Here is a 15,472-nt window from a genome sequence, read left to right on the forward strand (position 1 = left end):
GTGCGATAGATGAAGACACTCAAAAATAGTACTGCGCGCGAAATCCCTAACTAGCCACAGCCCGGCAAAGTGATACTTAATTCTCGGTAGTGAAACGGCCGCCATTTTGTCTCTGTTATCTTATATGGAAACATTGCCAAAGCGAGCCGAGCGTATGCATTTATTTTACAACGTGTGCGGAACCTGTCACAATCAGAATGAGATCCCGTCGTGCAAATGAGGCTTAGTTCGACAATTGTAATCTTCGCACTCATTTTGTTAAGTTAACGATAATTGTCTTAGAAAAGCAATACTATGTATTAATGTAAATTGAATATGATGTACGTAGGTTATCAGTAGTATTTCTCTGTTACCCCACGATATATTGATAGATGGCAGACACATTTTGACATTCTGTCGTTTATTTTGGTCTGAAGTGCAAGCCTTCCGTTAATGAAAATTTCGCTGTCAAGTTCCTATTGTCACACGTACGAAACCAAGTAATTGGCCACCGAGGAAAGATTGAATAAGTCATGTGTTGATGTAAGAAATCACCTTGTAGCTAAAGAAACATTTAGTTCCGCTCATTGTCATCGACATGACAATTTTACCACGCAAGTCAAACTAAATTGAGCGTAGTTCTAAGCCTTGAGTATTTTGTTACAACATCTGCTCGGTAGTCAAATATAGGCTTCTCTGGTTTGCAAGGACCGTTTATTTATCGCAAACTAGAGTTGCTTTGGACGAAAACTGATATGTGTCTCTTTTTGTGCGCCGTCGATCTCTAAAGATATACGATTCCATTTTTTAAAAATCTTCAAAAAGATCAGCACTAGCAGAGACAGACATCATTTATCGCTGAGGGTAAATCGAACTTTATTCAAAGGTAGGAAAAGCTCTACTTTACATGAACAATGCAGCGGTTTTCAAGACGTCGACTTGGCCAGAAAAAAATATTACTAATTCTCCAAAGCGGTTACGCTGTTATTATTCTGAAGAAGCAGAATATTAAGAATTACTTTAGCACAAATAGACAGCTCTTTGATCTGAATCGTCACATAATCAAATGTATCTCCTCTATACACCTCATTCACTTAAAAAAATAGCACAGTAAGCGGAGCGTAATTTCACAACGATCCTTTGTCGTGTGGAAAAAAACTCAGTTACCAACCGAAGACAAGATTCATATATCAACAATTTAAGGAGAGGAATCGGTTGGATCATCACAAGTTAACGCCTATTTCAGCAACATCCGGCCGACTTGAATAATAAGATTTCAAAGTGGCGTTTAAAATTAGAAACGCTTTTTGTTTTTTGAAAGAAAACAAGCCAGAGAGAAATAGAAATTGAAGGACAGGATCATGAAATAATAATAATAATAATAATAATAACAATAATAATAATAATAATATCAGCGTATAACACAAACAGGTTGTAATACTACTGCAAAATTCACGTAAAACTAAGACTATTACGTCAGTTAATCTGGATTTCTCGAAAGATAAAATAAATTATTTCCGCCGCTGTCTTGTCGGACTAAGACGGTATGAGACGGAAATTTGAATAATGATGATATATTACCCAATTAGATACAAAACGAATTCATGGATACATAAGCTTTGATCTAATTTTTTCTTTGAGGACGTCAATATCTCTAAGTTTAGAATTGCATTGCCTTTGCTATCATAACATAATTTTTCAGATATCCAATTTGATTATTGTTCCCCAGGTGATGAATTGCCTTTGTTGTTAACAAAATCAAATTACGACATTTAATTTTCCACAGAGGCGAGACTTAGATAACTTTTAATTCCGCGAAATTGAAGACCTTGAGTTAATGTAAATGTTAATCTACGTCAAAATATTGCCAACTGTTAACAACGCCCGCGTATATATACTCTTATTTTATTTAAGAAGAATTTGAATGCATCATAACTTAGCTGTTTCATTGTCGTTACTGAATCGACGACGTCAAAGAATAGCCAGACTATTTCGAGAACGCCATCCTTTTTAGTCGGACGTGCAATATGATTATTGAATGCCATTTTTAACGTTCTGTTAAAACAGATGTTTTCAGTAATAATCTAGGTGTTTTGGCGACTGTTAACTTGGCCTTTACACCAATCATCAGCAAAGTTATTCGCCATACTGATCTCCGTACATCCCCCGAGGTGCTGAGAAGGAGCATTTGTGTAACAGTCAACAACTTCTTTAGCTGCTGATAATTTTCTTTATTCTCATGACCTTACTGCATGATTCAGGGGTGATATTGTGAGGAGAAATTAGGTGTTAGTCACTCTTAGAGATCGCATACATGTTCATATGAATTTTGTCATTACAAATTTAACTAATGAACAAGATCTCACACAGATATAATGGTAACGAGGCTATATTGAACATTTAAGAACCAAAATACAAAAGTGAGCCTTCCATTGCAAGGTTTATTCTAGAAATTGGCCCCAGTTGACCCCTTCTTTTAATTCTACTGAGCGCTTTTTCAAGAAAGGCTGCTTAGGAAAAAGGTTTCCCCGAAAGGCGTTTGAATCTATTCAGGGTACAGGCTGGTCGGTCAGAAAACGAAGAAAAGAAAGGCATCTGAATCAATAGGCGGCTGAAAACCGCATCATAGTTTATGTAGCTGCTATTATAACAGCCTTGTTGTCAGTAATTAATGTTTTCCAATTTTTTTATTTCAAGAATATAGTATTTAAAAATGCTCTTAAACTTGGACACATCTTTTTGCGCTTCGAAGACGTAAATTTTACGCACCATTTTTTTTCGCATTGCGGAAGTCCTGCATAGCTACGCTCTTGAGTAAATTCTGCTTTGCACAAAATATATATTCCTGTCCTGATCATCATTATCATTCTTATAATTATTATTAGTCGCTGTCATCATGTACATTATTATCATCATCATTATTATTAGTCGTCGTAATCATCATTATTACTGTATTATAATTATAATTATAATTATCATTAGTCCTTATCATTATCATCATCATCATTATTATTATTATCATTATCATTATTATCATTATCGTCATCATCATCATTATCATTAATATTATTAACATCATTATCATTCAAGGTGTCCCTTCTTCATAAACTGAAAGCATTTATCATTTTCTGAATAAGCATTGTAGGCCCTCAACAGAAAAATCCATTATTCTATTAGGAGTCATAATCTCTTGGAGTGGTCTTTGGCCCGAAGGCCCCTAACCGGTCCGTCCCAATCCTCATTAAACCTGTCTGAAAGCCCTAGGATTTAAGAAATCCGTTCGTGATGGCTTAACCGAAACATCTACTTTGTTTTGTTTGCAGCTTAAATAACACAACCTGTGAAGTAGAAGACAAACTCCGCGCTGAACAAAAAAACATGGCCAACAACACGGAGGAAGCGAAAACTGGAGCGTCATTTAGTTCTATTGATTACGTTCAGCTCGTTATTTACCCCGTAATTCTTCTGTTTGGATCAATCGGCAACATTCTTGTAATGCTCGTAATATGGAACAAGAAAAGACATCGAAAAATCAACGACTATTTCATTCTCAATCTGGCGATTGGTGACTTTTGGATGGTCACGATTAGCACCTCCGTGGATTTCTATTTAAAGTTCCGTGAATTTCCATTCGGTGACTTGCTCTGCAAAGGAGTCTGGCCACTAATGACAATGTGCTTATTTGCAAGCGTGTTCACGCTAACATGCATGGCGATAGAACGCTGGCACACCATCGTGAAACCGCTGGCTCCAAGACTCACAGTCACCAAAGTTCTATGGGTCCTACTTTTTACTTGGATCGCAGGACTTGGGTGTGTCTCGCCTCTGACGGTAGTTGCCCACCAGAGAGGACGCAGTTGCACAGAAACCTGGCCTAGTTTCGCTATGCGACAAGCGTATACAGTTGCAGTTGTTTCGTTACAATATGCCCTCCCCCTTTTTATTATAACAATCGCTTACGCGAGAATCGGTATTTTCTTAAAGCGCCGCACCAGGCTAAAACTTTCAGATTCCAGCAAGCGCTCGGCTGCAGTGCTTCGTAGACAAGCAAACAACGCTAAAATCAACAAGAACCTGCGCACAATCGTGACCCTTTTTGCCATTTTTATGTTGCCCAAACAAGTGTTGTGGCTCTGGTTAGACTTCGGCAAAGGCGGAGATTTTGAGCACTTCGGTGACGCCCTGATTTTCAGTGAGTTTATGCTGTATATTCACAGTTCTACCAATCCAGTTGTGTACGGTACTATTTTGCAAGAATATCGTTCAGGGATTTGCCATTACCTGAAGCGCATATTTCCTTTTTTGAGATCCAGTTGTACCAATAGCATTCAAGTTCATCCCGAGCTTAAATTGGAGAGTAATAATAACAGTAATTCCATGACTCTGACAAACCGAAAGTTATTCCACCAACCAGAGAGCGTAAAGGATATCGCCTGAAAACAGCTGTTTCTCTTGGGGATAAAAGATACATAATCAGTTGTGTAATCGAATCATCGAGGGTTGAGGACGGCTTTTTAAAGAACACTATAGATATTTTTTCAGGGTGTCTGCTTTCGAATGACAAATGTTATCTCATCTATTTCATGTAGATTCATGTCTTTTAACAAGACGCGCAATTCAAAATTAAATGGATTTTTTTCATATAATTTGTTTAGATCGTTGATAAATCAGTAGTAGCTGAATAGTTTTAAATTTTCATTCTGCTCTGTCTTTGAGTTTTCAATGTTAAGCTTTTCAAATTTACGTTTTTATGGTAAAAAACATTAATGATAAAAATCTCTAGATTTGCATGGTTTCAACAAACGAAGGCAGTGTTCATGTATCTGTTAAAGACCACTCTCACTCGCAGAGTCACTTGATAAAAAGGAGTGGCTCTGGGGACAAAAGTGTGATAAGACTTGTTCACCTTTCCCCACCTCACTTACCTCAACCGGGAATGGAAGTGGAATCATGAAACAAATTATAGCGGTAGAGTTATTAAAACTTCGTTTTTATGAATTCGTAGATATTGATAAAAATGAATTATTGATATCGAAAAAAAAAGTATTAAAGAATTATGAATCATTCTATTGGGCTAGGAAGAGCGGGCAGGGTTCACGAATCCCAAACATGATGTACCGCTTCCATCCTCGAATTTCAGACCCTCGCTCTGTTGACGATCACAAATTCTAAAAATTTTTTTATTGACCCATTCTTATCGATATCAATTGTCCAAAACTTTTTCACGTACTCAAATAAGCATGAAAGTCGAAGTGAGTTGACTTCAGGTCCTTTCAAAGTCTTAAGTCCCGAAGAAGCGAACATGAACGAGAATGCACTGGTACGGAATTGTGGAATATTTCCCATAAATCAGCGCTGCATGCTTTCAAGATGGCCGCCAAACAAGTTGCCCAGTCTGCGGGAAAAACTGTATTTAAACCGCTTCTTTCGACGAGCCATGCTGAAGCTAGACGAAGGGTATTAAATCTGTATAGAGCCTGGTGGAGAGAGGTACTAACATACCGTTTAATGTGGTCTTACGGCTGGATTTATAGCATAAAAGCTTTGAATGTTATGCGCTAGATCGGAGATCATTTCGGCGTTCATATGAGTTTTCAATATACTGTAATACGAGGTCAACATTCTCTAGAATGTTTTCCAAATGAATGGACTACAGTAGTTATGGAGAAATCTGTACAGTTTTCACTCGTGTAGTTATGAAATGTGAATTAACTCTACGAAATTCAAATTAGAGTGAAATTCTGATGTGTTTTTCCTTCATGAGCGAGGCTCGGCCAAAGGTTCTCTGGGATCCAATATAGTCAGGTACTCGGTATTCCCTTATCTCAATACGGATATAAGTCATGCTGTATTTCGGTTTTGGAGGGAAGTTGACAAAAATTTTGTAAATTTTCAGCTCAAATTTAGGTATTTGAAAGGTTCCGCAATTTCAAGGTATATTCTATTGTGGGAAATGTATGATTGAATTTGCCAAACTCATATCTGTTTTTCCACAAAACTGGTGATTTAGCCCTCTTTTTAAACTTTCTTCTGTGTATTCCACATATCTTCTAAATGTATCTTTTGAAATGTAGGTTGACTGAAAGCTAAAATCGTCATGTGTTTGTAGTTTTCATGTTTCAATTTTCACATCTACATATTTAATTACACTACCAGCTTTGTGCTCGAGTTTTTTGTATTACTTTACAAAGGGTGCTTTGGGGAGGGTTTTTGTGGAACTTTGATTTTAAATGCTTGAATTTTTCATTATTCTGAAATTGATACTTCAAAATAAAAGCTTTTAAGAGCCCCTAAACCACCCCCCCCCCCCTTATTCCTACCACCAACAGATAGATCTTGCCAAAAAGAAAAGGTTTGCCTCTCTTCAGAGCACAATTTTTTACTGGATCAAATTTTTAAAGTTCAAAGAAGAAAAGCAAGCTCACTGTTTGCATTAATCTGGCAACAGAATTTATCTCTTGTGTAACTGTAGCACCAAGGGAATTTTTAGGAAGTTTAGTCATTGTGGTAACATTTTGCTTGATGCTTTAGCCATATCATTATGCCCAAAATTATGCCATCATAATTGTACTTACCTTAGCTTTGGTTATCTTTATTTTTAACATTGACAGGTTCCCCACTCCATTGAGGCCTATCAGTTAGAAATCTCCACCAAGACTGGCCGTGCCAAGGTGCGAGAAGAATTCATGAAGAATGCCCATGTTCGGGATATCAGAGTGATTGACATGCTGGTAATCAAAGTAAGTTTAGGGAAGGTTTTGCCTTTGTATGGATTTGTTTTATGATAGTTGCCATCTGATGTGAAAATTGTCACAACATTTGATGCCATGCCCCCATACTAATTTGATAAACCTGACTTTCATGATTTTTTTCAAAAATATCAACGGATAAATTTTGTGATTTGAATCACCTATTTTTCCAACCACCAATTTGCAATACATGAGAAATTTGATCTTGAGGAGTCATTATGTGAAGTTTTAGTTTTAGGGCTATCACACACTGTTGTTAATCTTAGAAGGTGATATGTATCCTTTATAATCTTAAATTTGAAATTCAGTCTACTGTTAGTAGGAGATTTTGAATATGTAATTTCTTTTTCTCTGTTTAATAAGTAGAAAATTTTAATGAAAAATTTGAGCCATTACAAACTAAATTTCTAGTGTGTTTTTGGTATTTTTATTTAATGTAAGTTTCTCTACATGTCTGTAAGAATCTGAGTGATAATTTAATAGGAGAACATCTGTAGAAATTACCACACTTACCTTTATTTTTTTACAGGGTAAAATGGAACTTGAAGAAACTCACAAGTTGTGGAAGCAGGCAACACATGTCATGCGTTATTTCAAGGAAACACAAGAACCTAGAAAAACAGAGTTCATGGAAAGATTCTTTGATGGATATGACTAGAAATTAACTATCTTACATGTTTGTTGTAAAGAAGAATCTACATGGTTTAAATTTAATAATTTTTCTTTCTTTAAAACTTAGGATGAATTTGTATGCTACATCCTTTGTTTGGTGTGTGGGAAGGCTTGGCTGATTTACTGAGCAATGTAAATAAATTTGTGTGTATCTGAATTCCAGAATAAAATTTTTCTCCCAGTTTTCCAGTTCAATGAATTATCCAATGATTTGGTTTACTTGTTTATAATGCTTCATCCCTCCCCTTTTAACAAAAGCAGCAATTTTTCTTACGCTTTCCTGCTGTGTTTTTCACAACACAATTAACCCTTTGACTCCTAAGAGTGATCGGAATGCAATTTCTCTTATCACCCCTGAATCACACATTTAGGTCAAGACAATCAAGAAGATGATCACCAACTAATGAAGCTTGGATTGTTCAACAAATCGTTCCTTGTCAGCACCTTGGTAGATGTATAGAGAACAGTGTAAAGGATATGCATACTGTTGTTAGGGTGTAGATGGTTAATTTAATCCGAGGTGATATTATTTCTTATTATGATAATTTTGTGCTAAGTAGCTCGGCTTGTAGGCGAATAAATACGGTAGATTCTTACGTTTGCAAACGGCTGCAGTGTTCGTTTCACTTCCTTCGATGTTAATTTCTGTGTAAAGATTAGAGCACATGTCAAGTTTTGCTTTTCTTCAGGAAAAATCAAAACGAAATTACTACTTTTAACTCCGAATCAGCGGTGATTGCCTCATTTCCCCATCACAAAACAGCCCCTCATCTCTCACCAACTTCCTAACCCACCCCTCCTAAAATGTATGCCTCAGTCAAACAACGCATTTGAACGACGCCATTTCTTGATGCTTTTGAGAACTGTAAGTGGTTAGTTACTGCGTAATGTCATATACGTATTTCTTTGTTCAATTTACCGTAGTAACATAAGCCAAGGTTCAAATTTAATTACTTTTACCTATCAAGATTTACGCTTTTGGAGACCTGAGAAGTATGCGAACATAGCGCCCTACCGACGTGTTAATTTCTTTCCGAAGAGCTTTTGTCTTCGAATCACTTTAATTGAATGTGATATTGAATGCACCTTTTATGAAATTATCTGTAAAACAGTTTAGAAGGAACTGTCTAATTGGAACATGAATATTGATGATTCGCAGCTTTGTTCTTTTCATGCATAATTTCGTTGCGAAGTAAACGGGGAAATTAGTTGACATCGAATCGAACGCGCGGCTCTTTCGTACTCAAAACATTCGTATCGAATACGCGTTGATTGCCTCTGCAAGCCAATTTGACGGAGTTTCGGTCGATTCTTTGGAGAAACGCAGAACAGTTTAAACCTGGTAAGTAGTTTTCTGTTTAATTATTGATGCCTGATCGTTTTGATTTCAATATCCCCACCTTCGATTTGAAGTTATCTCTTATCAAATCAACCTCGGTTGGTTTTCGAAAATATTTGATGGTGTTTCATGTACTCTGCTTGGAAACCTTAAATGGTTCAGCTGTGATGCATAGAAGCTTGTTCAGTTTGTCGTTTTTATATTACTCTCTGTTAATGCGTTATTGAATGTTATTGTTGTGAAAGTGTATGTTGGCAAACGAGAAATTTGTTTACATTAGTTGACGTTCATCTTTCTCGTGATTCCCGAAATTAATTTTCACCAACCGAAACTTTTTTACTTATACTAGCTTATTCCACGTGCATACAACTGTATCGTAGAAAGTTATGCGACACACCTCGAAATGTTTTTTTTTTGTTTTTTTAGTTTATCAATATTAATTGCCGTTCAGGTCTCATTTACTCAATCAAGAGCAATTATCTCACCTCTCAAAGCTTGCCTGTGTCAAACCTCTCGATACCTCTGTAGTATATTGATACAATGTTGCTGGTTTTAAATCTTTGGGTAAAGATTTTCTCACAAATTTATACCTTTAAGACAAGACAAATTATATGTATTAAATGTGTATTAAATGTACATGGTAAAGCAGTACTTGTCGACAATATGGTTGCCATAGGTTTGTGTAAACAGTCTGTTATTATGTCTGTCTATATTTAAAATAGTATGGGGTGAGATGGAAATCTTAACTAAATTTAGGCATGTGCCATACAACTTTTATTTAACTTCATGGTATGCCACTTTTTTGTTTAAAGCATTCATTCTTTCAACCTCACTATTATAAACTTTGTTGTGGCTAGTTGACTTTTGGCCAAATTTCAAACCCTGTGTTGGAGTGCCTGCACAAAAATTTTCCTTTTCACATGTGCATCAAATATTACATTAGCATGGTTTGCATGACCTAATAGCTTAATTGCTATTCTTTGTGCCTCTAAATTGATTATAATGTTTGCTAATTAATGGAAAACACAGATCAGCAACAACTACTTGCCTTTTGCTGAATTTCTTTTCCATAGGAGAAAAACCCAAACAATCGCAGCCCAATAATTGACACATTTTTTGACATAAGTTAAACATCAATAATTAAAAGTCAAATTAGCACAAGAGAAGAAAAGTCCATATGAATGATTAAAAATAAGATGCATTGGAGATGCAATTGTGCCAAATTTTTAGGACAGCACAAAACATGTCTAACGTTCTAAAAATAATGGAACATCTTGGAAATTGTTTGGTTTCTTGAAGTGATTGCTCTTGTAGAATGAAAATCTCAAATTATAACTCAAAAGAGGTCACTGTGGTAAATTAAGTTCCCTCATCTCTCTAAAATATCTCACCTGCCCAGTCAATTTGACTTAAGAAAGCTATCATCCAACAGAACTTTACACTGCCTTGTCAGAATAAAAGACTATTTGTCCATGCAAGAAACAATTGAATAATTAACTAGCATAGTGGTAATTCGAACCACATACTATTCTTGACTACAACCACTATTTAACATATAACTCCAGCAATATCCAAAAGAGTGAATTCTAATTTCCATTTTCCATAGATATCAAATGATTTGCTTTCACCCAAATAAGCATGGATGGGATTATACACTACAATGAGCCAGCTGACTGAGATGCATGTACAAATCACTGATGGTCTGTCTGTTGGGGATCAGGAGAGTGACTGTGATGATGACGACAGGCGGGAATTGATCAGTCATTATGCCAATGACAAGTACCTCAGTAAATGGGAAGTGGCTGAAGAGGAAGAAGAGATTGAAGAGGAAACAGAAAAGTTGGATGAGAAAGAGCCAAATATAGAAAACTCAGAGTAAGTTTTCGTGTTTGTTGATTGTGGCATTTTTAATCTTTTACACCCTAACATCAGTGTTTTTATTCTCCATACTGTTGTTTATGCATTTCTTAAGGGGCTGGCAAGGAGAATTTGTTTAACAATGGAGAGGTTCTGTAGTTGCTGATCATTTCCTTTACTCTCGTAACCTTAATGAGTGATACAGGGGTGATACTGTGAGGAGAAAATAATTTCTTTTTTTTTTTTTAGGGATTAGAGGGTTAACCCTTCAAGTCCTTTTAACTCCTTAAATCTGTAAATTGAAGTACAAATTCTCCCCCACTGTAGTCTTCAATATTTTGGTTTTCTTTTTGGGTAATTGTTATAATTTGTATTATAGATACTGGCTCAAATTCTTTGTGAATGAGTTGCAAAATGACCCATTCTAGAAACAACTGTAGGGTAACAAGGTACAAAAAAATGGTTACATTTTCAATAAAGGGTAAAATTTTGTAATTGTTAAGGGAGTCATAAAGTTTGGCATAGCTTAGCTCTAAATCGAGATCATGAGAGTGAGATGTGGACAGTTTTTATCCTGGCTTAAAACATATCATTCTTAACCTTTCAACACAGTTCCAATTGATTGGCACATGTAGTGAATGGTAGTCACCACCATCCGTCTTCCACAGATCATCAAGTGTAGTTGAGTAAATTGTCATCTCTTCCCTTTTTCGCTAGGAAGAAAGAGGCAGCCGGAGACAAAACTGTCCAACATTTAGTGACAGCCAGTGACTGTGATGATCTCTCTCTTGTGTCATACAACAGTGTTAGGGACTGTAACCCATCAGCTGCTCCAAAGACAGCCCCCACGTCAGTGCATCATCACCTAGGACTGCTGTCTGAGTCCACTGGTGACGGATTGAAGGTATGTCCTAACAGACCAACTTCAAGTAGATTTTATTTTGTATGGAGCCATCTATTAAAATCTGAGTGGTTTGATGGTTTTAACTGTTATTGCTATTATTTTGTTTATCATTATTGATATTGACATCATTATTATTTGTATTAATTTATTAGTATTGTTATTATTATTGTTGTTATCATTATTATTTTGTAAATATTGACTTTTAGACTATTTATCACTCACAAGTATTTGAAATATTAAATTCTAAATACTTGCTGTTTATTTTGATAATTTTACCTGTGAACTCCTATTTTGCTTCAGCTATGCAAGTTCTTCAGAGTTAATAAACATTTTTGTACATAAGACACAACTTGTTTTCATTCCATATCCATGGGTAAATATTCTGACTGAGTTTTGAATAAAGCATTATTATTATCGTTATTACTATTATTATCATTATTATTATTACTACTCTAGTAGTATGGAACTTTTCTTTCAGGATGTCCACCTCCACTAAGGGTACACAATTTCTTGTGTTAAGGGTGTCCCAAGTGGTCTAAGTTTTCATTGTAATACGCCAAATGATGTCGAAGCCTTGTTCAGATCGTGTGTATAGAGATACATTCGAGTTGTTAATGTGGTTGTGGGTTTCTCTTCACAGCTTTGGCAAGGTTACGGAGGAAACATTTATTTTAATGCCGTCCGTTGTCAATCAATGCGGATCAACAGTGCCAAGTATGGAAAACTGAAAAAAGACTTTACAAAAAGATGGAAATCTAAATCTTGCACCCCATTGAACAGAAAAGATGGTTATCAGACACAATTATTGAGTTCAGCCAAATCAGATATGGACATAGCGATACCCTCCAGCAGCAATTTAGGCAGTCTACGTATGAGGTCTTGTAAGGAGAAGAAATGCAAGACAGCCACGTGTAGACACAGCGAAATTCCTAAACCTCTAACCGGGAAGATATGTAAGGGGTTCAGTGAAAAACTTTTAACTGAAACGTTTAAGCGGCTACAGGAAGATGGTGGTTATGGACTGAAAGGGGAATCTTTATCCGTATCTGGGGGACAAGTTGGCGATGCACTGATCGATCCTATAGATAGAGTGTGGCAATTTAATACTCAGTTGAAAGGTAGAGACATTGCAGTGAGTTTGGAGAGAGGCTTCCCTACCTTACTCTCAGATAGTTCATTTTTCTCACACAGTGACCACAGAAGTTCAACTGTGGTCACTGCCAACGCAGACCCATTTGTGAAGCTTCCTGTTCTTGGTAACACTGACGGGAAACACGGAAATAGCAAAACCGAGAATGGAAGCTCAAGTGAGAACAATTCGAACGAGCCGAGGCCTGTGTTCATTATTCCATTTGGTGCATTTGATGATCCTGTAGACAGTGAACCTGAATTAAAACGAAAAGCAGATAGAAGAGAGAAGCCTTTATCTAAGAGCCTTACAGATCGAAATAACAATTCGTCAGGGTCTTTAAAAGAGGCGAAAAATTCTCTGGAAAAACAGGACGATTCTGTTATAACAGAATGCCTCGTAGATAAAGTTGCAGACGGCAGTGCCTATAGTCAAGAAAACGATCAAAATTCAGTCAAGTATTCAGTAGCATCCTCTGGTGTTGTCAAGGATGAAAAGGCGTCATGTAGCCCTCGATCAGCCAAACAAACTGTACCCGACTTTCATCTAAAGAGAGAAATAAGCAACCTTTCTCTGAGTAATTATCTGAAGGCTGTACCCACACGAAGTGCACAGGAACAGGATAGTCTGACATCTCCCAGGTCAAATCTGATGCCAAAGATTAGCTACACCAAACGATCGCGAGCCTTGCCGACATTTTACATGGTGAACAATTCCTTGCATCAAGTAAATCACACTGGATTCAATTCACCGCGGGCGAATACCTCTCATGTATATGGTGGATATTTTCCGACAACAGGCCGAAATGAATCGAAAGTGTTTTACGCAGAGATCAGCACCAGTTCAGAGAAGAACTCCTCGCCAAGTGGTGATGATAAAATGCAAGGATTCTTGAAAAGAACGAGAAGCACAAGCCCCAAGAAAGTTCTTTCAAACTCTCGCATTCCGTTTTTGAAGACCAATTACCTATCCAGAAAGTCACTCTCACGAAAAAGTGTCGAACGATCGCCAAGAGCTCAAAACTCACTAAAATCTGACCAGAGTTTATTGCACGTACCTGTTACAGGACACCAATTTTCGAGGTTGAGTGGAGCCAGTGATAGATAATTATTTTGCCCTCTGGTGGGGTGAAAATGAGACGGGGTCAAACGTTTGCGCATGTGTGAGCGTTGAAACGGCTTAGAGTCTCCAAAAATGGTCTTCCTACATCGTGCTCACAGGCTGTCAAAAACCAGGTCTCACTAGAATTTGAAATAGCTTAAGTTTTTTCTCCAAAAATTTTATTTCCCTATAAAGATTTCTTAACAGTGAATGGTTTGGAGACTTCTGCGAAATTTTAGCTTTTCGTGAATTTTGTGGGGTACCGGTTGGTTTTATGAAGGTCTTCGTATAGAATTTGCGCGGGAAATTGGTGCGCTCCTGGCACTGATTTTTTGCGCATGCCCACCGTTTGACCGCTGCCTCGACAGTAGACCTAGACAGGCTGTAATCAGGCAATCAGTGGCAATATGCAGGTTTGGAAAGAGTTTTCAAGGCTGTGTTTACGCCTGCAAGTTTTCCTCGGCAAGTGCTGTTATCGGACTCCGTTAGAAATTTGTTAGTGACGTGAACGACATGAAGATGACGTGACATGACTTGAAGATAACGTGACGTGATAAAGACGTGAAGTGAAGACGACACTGAAAAATCTGCAGTAGTTTTAAGTGGAATTCTACTCTAACAAATGTTCTTGAACCAGTGTCTTATCGAGACCGTTGGATAGACCATGTATTAGCGTGACTTTTTAGATCTTTTATATCCATTACTTCCTTTAAGATCAGAATTTAAAGACTAAATAATATAAATAATAGCTCAATATGATCGATGAAACCCCATAGGGGCTTATGAATTGATATAGTGTTAATATATGTGTTCCCATACTTTTAATACGAGCATGAACGGTGTACCAAGAATTGTGAAAGAGTGGTACGATGATGAATATCGTGACTTACCTACCCATTTAATATCTAGGGGTGCTTTAATTATACGAAAGATGTGTTTGTTGTTAATTGTGGTTGTATTGCTGTGTGAATGTTCAAATATCATGATCAACAACAGGTGGCAGTATTTCGCCTTCTTTTCGGTTAGTCTCGAAAAACAGCGAAGACCAACAGGGTAGCAGTCGAAGCGTCGCCATTTCCAATCGATATTGCCTGTAGGTTGCTAAACAAACGACCCATTACCCATCTATTTTATTATTCTTCAACATTCTTGTGAGCGTGTCTGCGCCTTTACCCTTACGGTAACTAAATTTAAGTGCTTAAACATTTACAATAGGTGCCGTAAAAAATTCAGGCACTTGAGATTCGTTTCACGTCATGAACAATTTTTAATAATGCAGAACTTAAATGTTTCCCTTGTATTTTCAATTTAGTGGCTGCTCTGATAACACTTTGAAATGGAGAAAGAAAGAAATGCGTAGCTGGCATGCCCATCATCATCCGCTTGGCGAGCTTCCAATCTTTTCTTAATATCCTCTTTATTCGCATGTCTCGACAAAATTCCCGGCCATAAACTACACTTAGCACGTTGAAAAGAAGACTTCATTGAAATAGGCTTACTTTAATGTCCGTTTAGACATATCAACATTTATTGCAAGTTTGTAAAGATGCATAATTCATGCATAACATCTGCTTTTCTTTTATCACAATTTAGAGACGCATACAATAATTGAGGAAAAGCGCGTGTGTTCCGTCGAACTTCGTAATAAGACCATCGCACTTAGTAGTAAAAACTTGCTATCGCATTTTTTAGTACCTTGCAACAACACTTCCCGCACTTTGTAGAGTTGTGTTGTTACAAAA

General features: G+C 36.9%; 3 protein-coding genes across 6 annotated transcripts; all 3 read left to right on the top strand.

Moving 5' to 3' along the window:
* The first annotated feature begins 686 nt into the window (after nucleotides 1-686).
* Nucleotides 687-4,618, top strand: LOC113683564 (neuropeptide FF receptor 1). The gene is made up of 2 exons (XM_027200820.2): nucleotides 687-865; nucleotides 3,303-4,618. Exon 2 carries the CDS (start codon nucleotides 3,358-3,360, stop codon nucleotides 4,414-4,416), a length of 1,059 nt encoding a protein of 352 aa, XP_027056621.2. The 5' UTR covers nucleotides 687-865; nucleotides 3,303-3,357; the 3' UTR covers nucleotides 4,417-4,618.
* Nucleotides 4,619-5,312: 694 nt separating this feature from the next.
* LOC113683552 (NADH dehydrogenase [ubiquinone] 1 alpha subcomplex subunit 6) lies at nucleotides 5,313-7,595 on the top strand. The gene is made up of 3 exons (XM_027200805.2): nucleotides 5,313-5,469; nucleotides 6,591-6,719; nucleotides 7,258-7,595. Exons 1-3 carry the CDS (start codon nucleotides 5,350-5,352, stop codon nucleotides 7,384-7,386), a joined length of 378 nt encoding a protein of 125 aa, XP_027056606.1. The 5' UTR covers nucleotides 5,313-5,349; the 3' UTR covers nucleotides 7,387-7,595.
* A 601-nt stretch (nucleotides 7,596-8,196) lies between these two features.
* Nucleotides 8,197-14,677, top strand: LOC113683420 (uncharacterized). Of its 4 annotated transcripts, none has more exons than XM_089205745.1 (4): nucleotides 8,197-8,265; nucleotides 10,346-10,614; nucleotides 11,314-11,500; nucleotides 12,141-14,677. In XM_089205745.1, the coding sequence occupies exons 2-4, from the start codon at nucleotides 10,382-10,384 to the stop codon at nucleotides 13,734-13,736; spliced, it is 2,016 nt and encodes a 671-aa protein (XP_089061871.1). In that variant the 5' UTR covers nucleotides 8,197-8,265; nucleotides 10,346-10,381; the 3' UTR covers nucleotides 13,737-14,677. The 4 variants fall into 4 exon arrangements, with proteins under 4 accessions (XP_089061871.1, XP_089061870.1, XP_089061872.1 ...); XM_089205744.1 differs by having other exon boundaries at nucleotides 8,216-8,742; XM_089205746.1 differs by having other exon boundaries at nucleotides 8,216-8,742; nucleotides 11,401-11,500.
* Nucleotides 14,678-15,472: the final 795 nt, after the last annotated feature.

This window comes from Pocillopora damicornis, chromosome 4 (genome assembly GCF_964200805.1).
Source record: "Pocillopora damicornis chromosome 4, jaPocDami1.2, whole genome shotgun sequence".
Lineage (NCBI taxonomy): Eukaryota > Metazoa > Cnidaria > Anthozoa > Scleractinia > Pocilloporidae > Pocillopora > Pocillopora damicornis.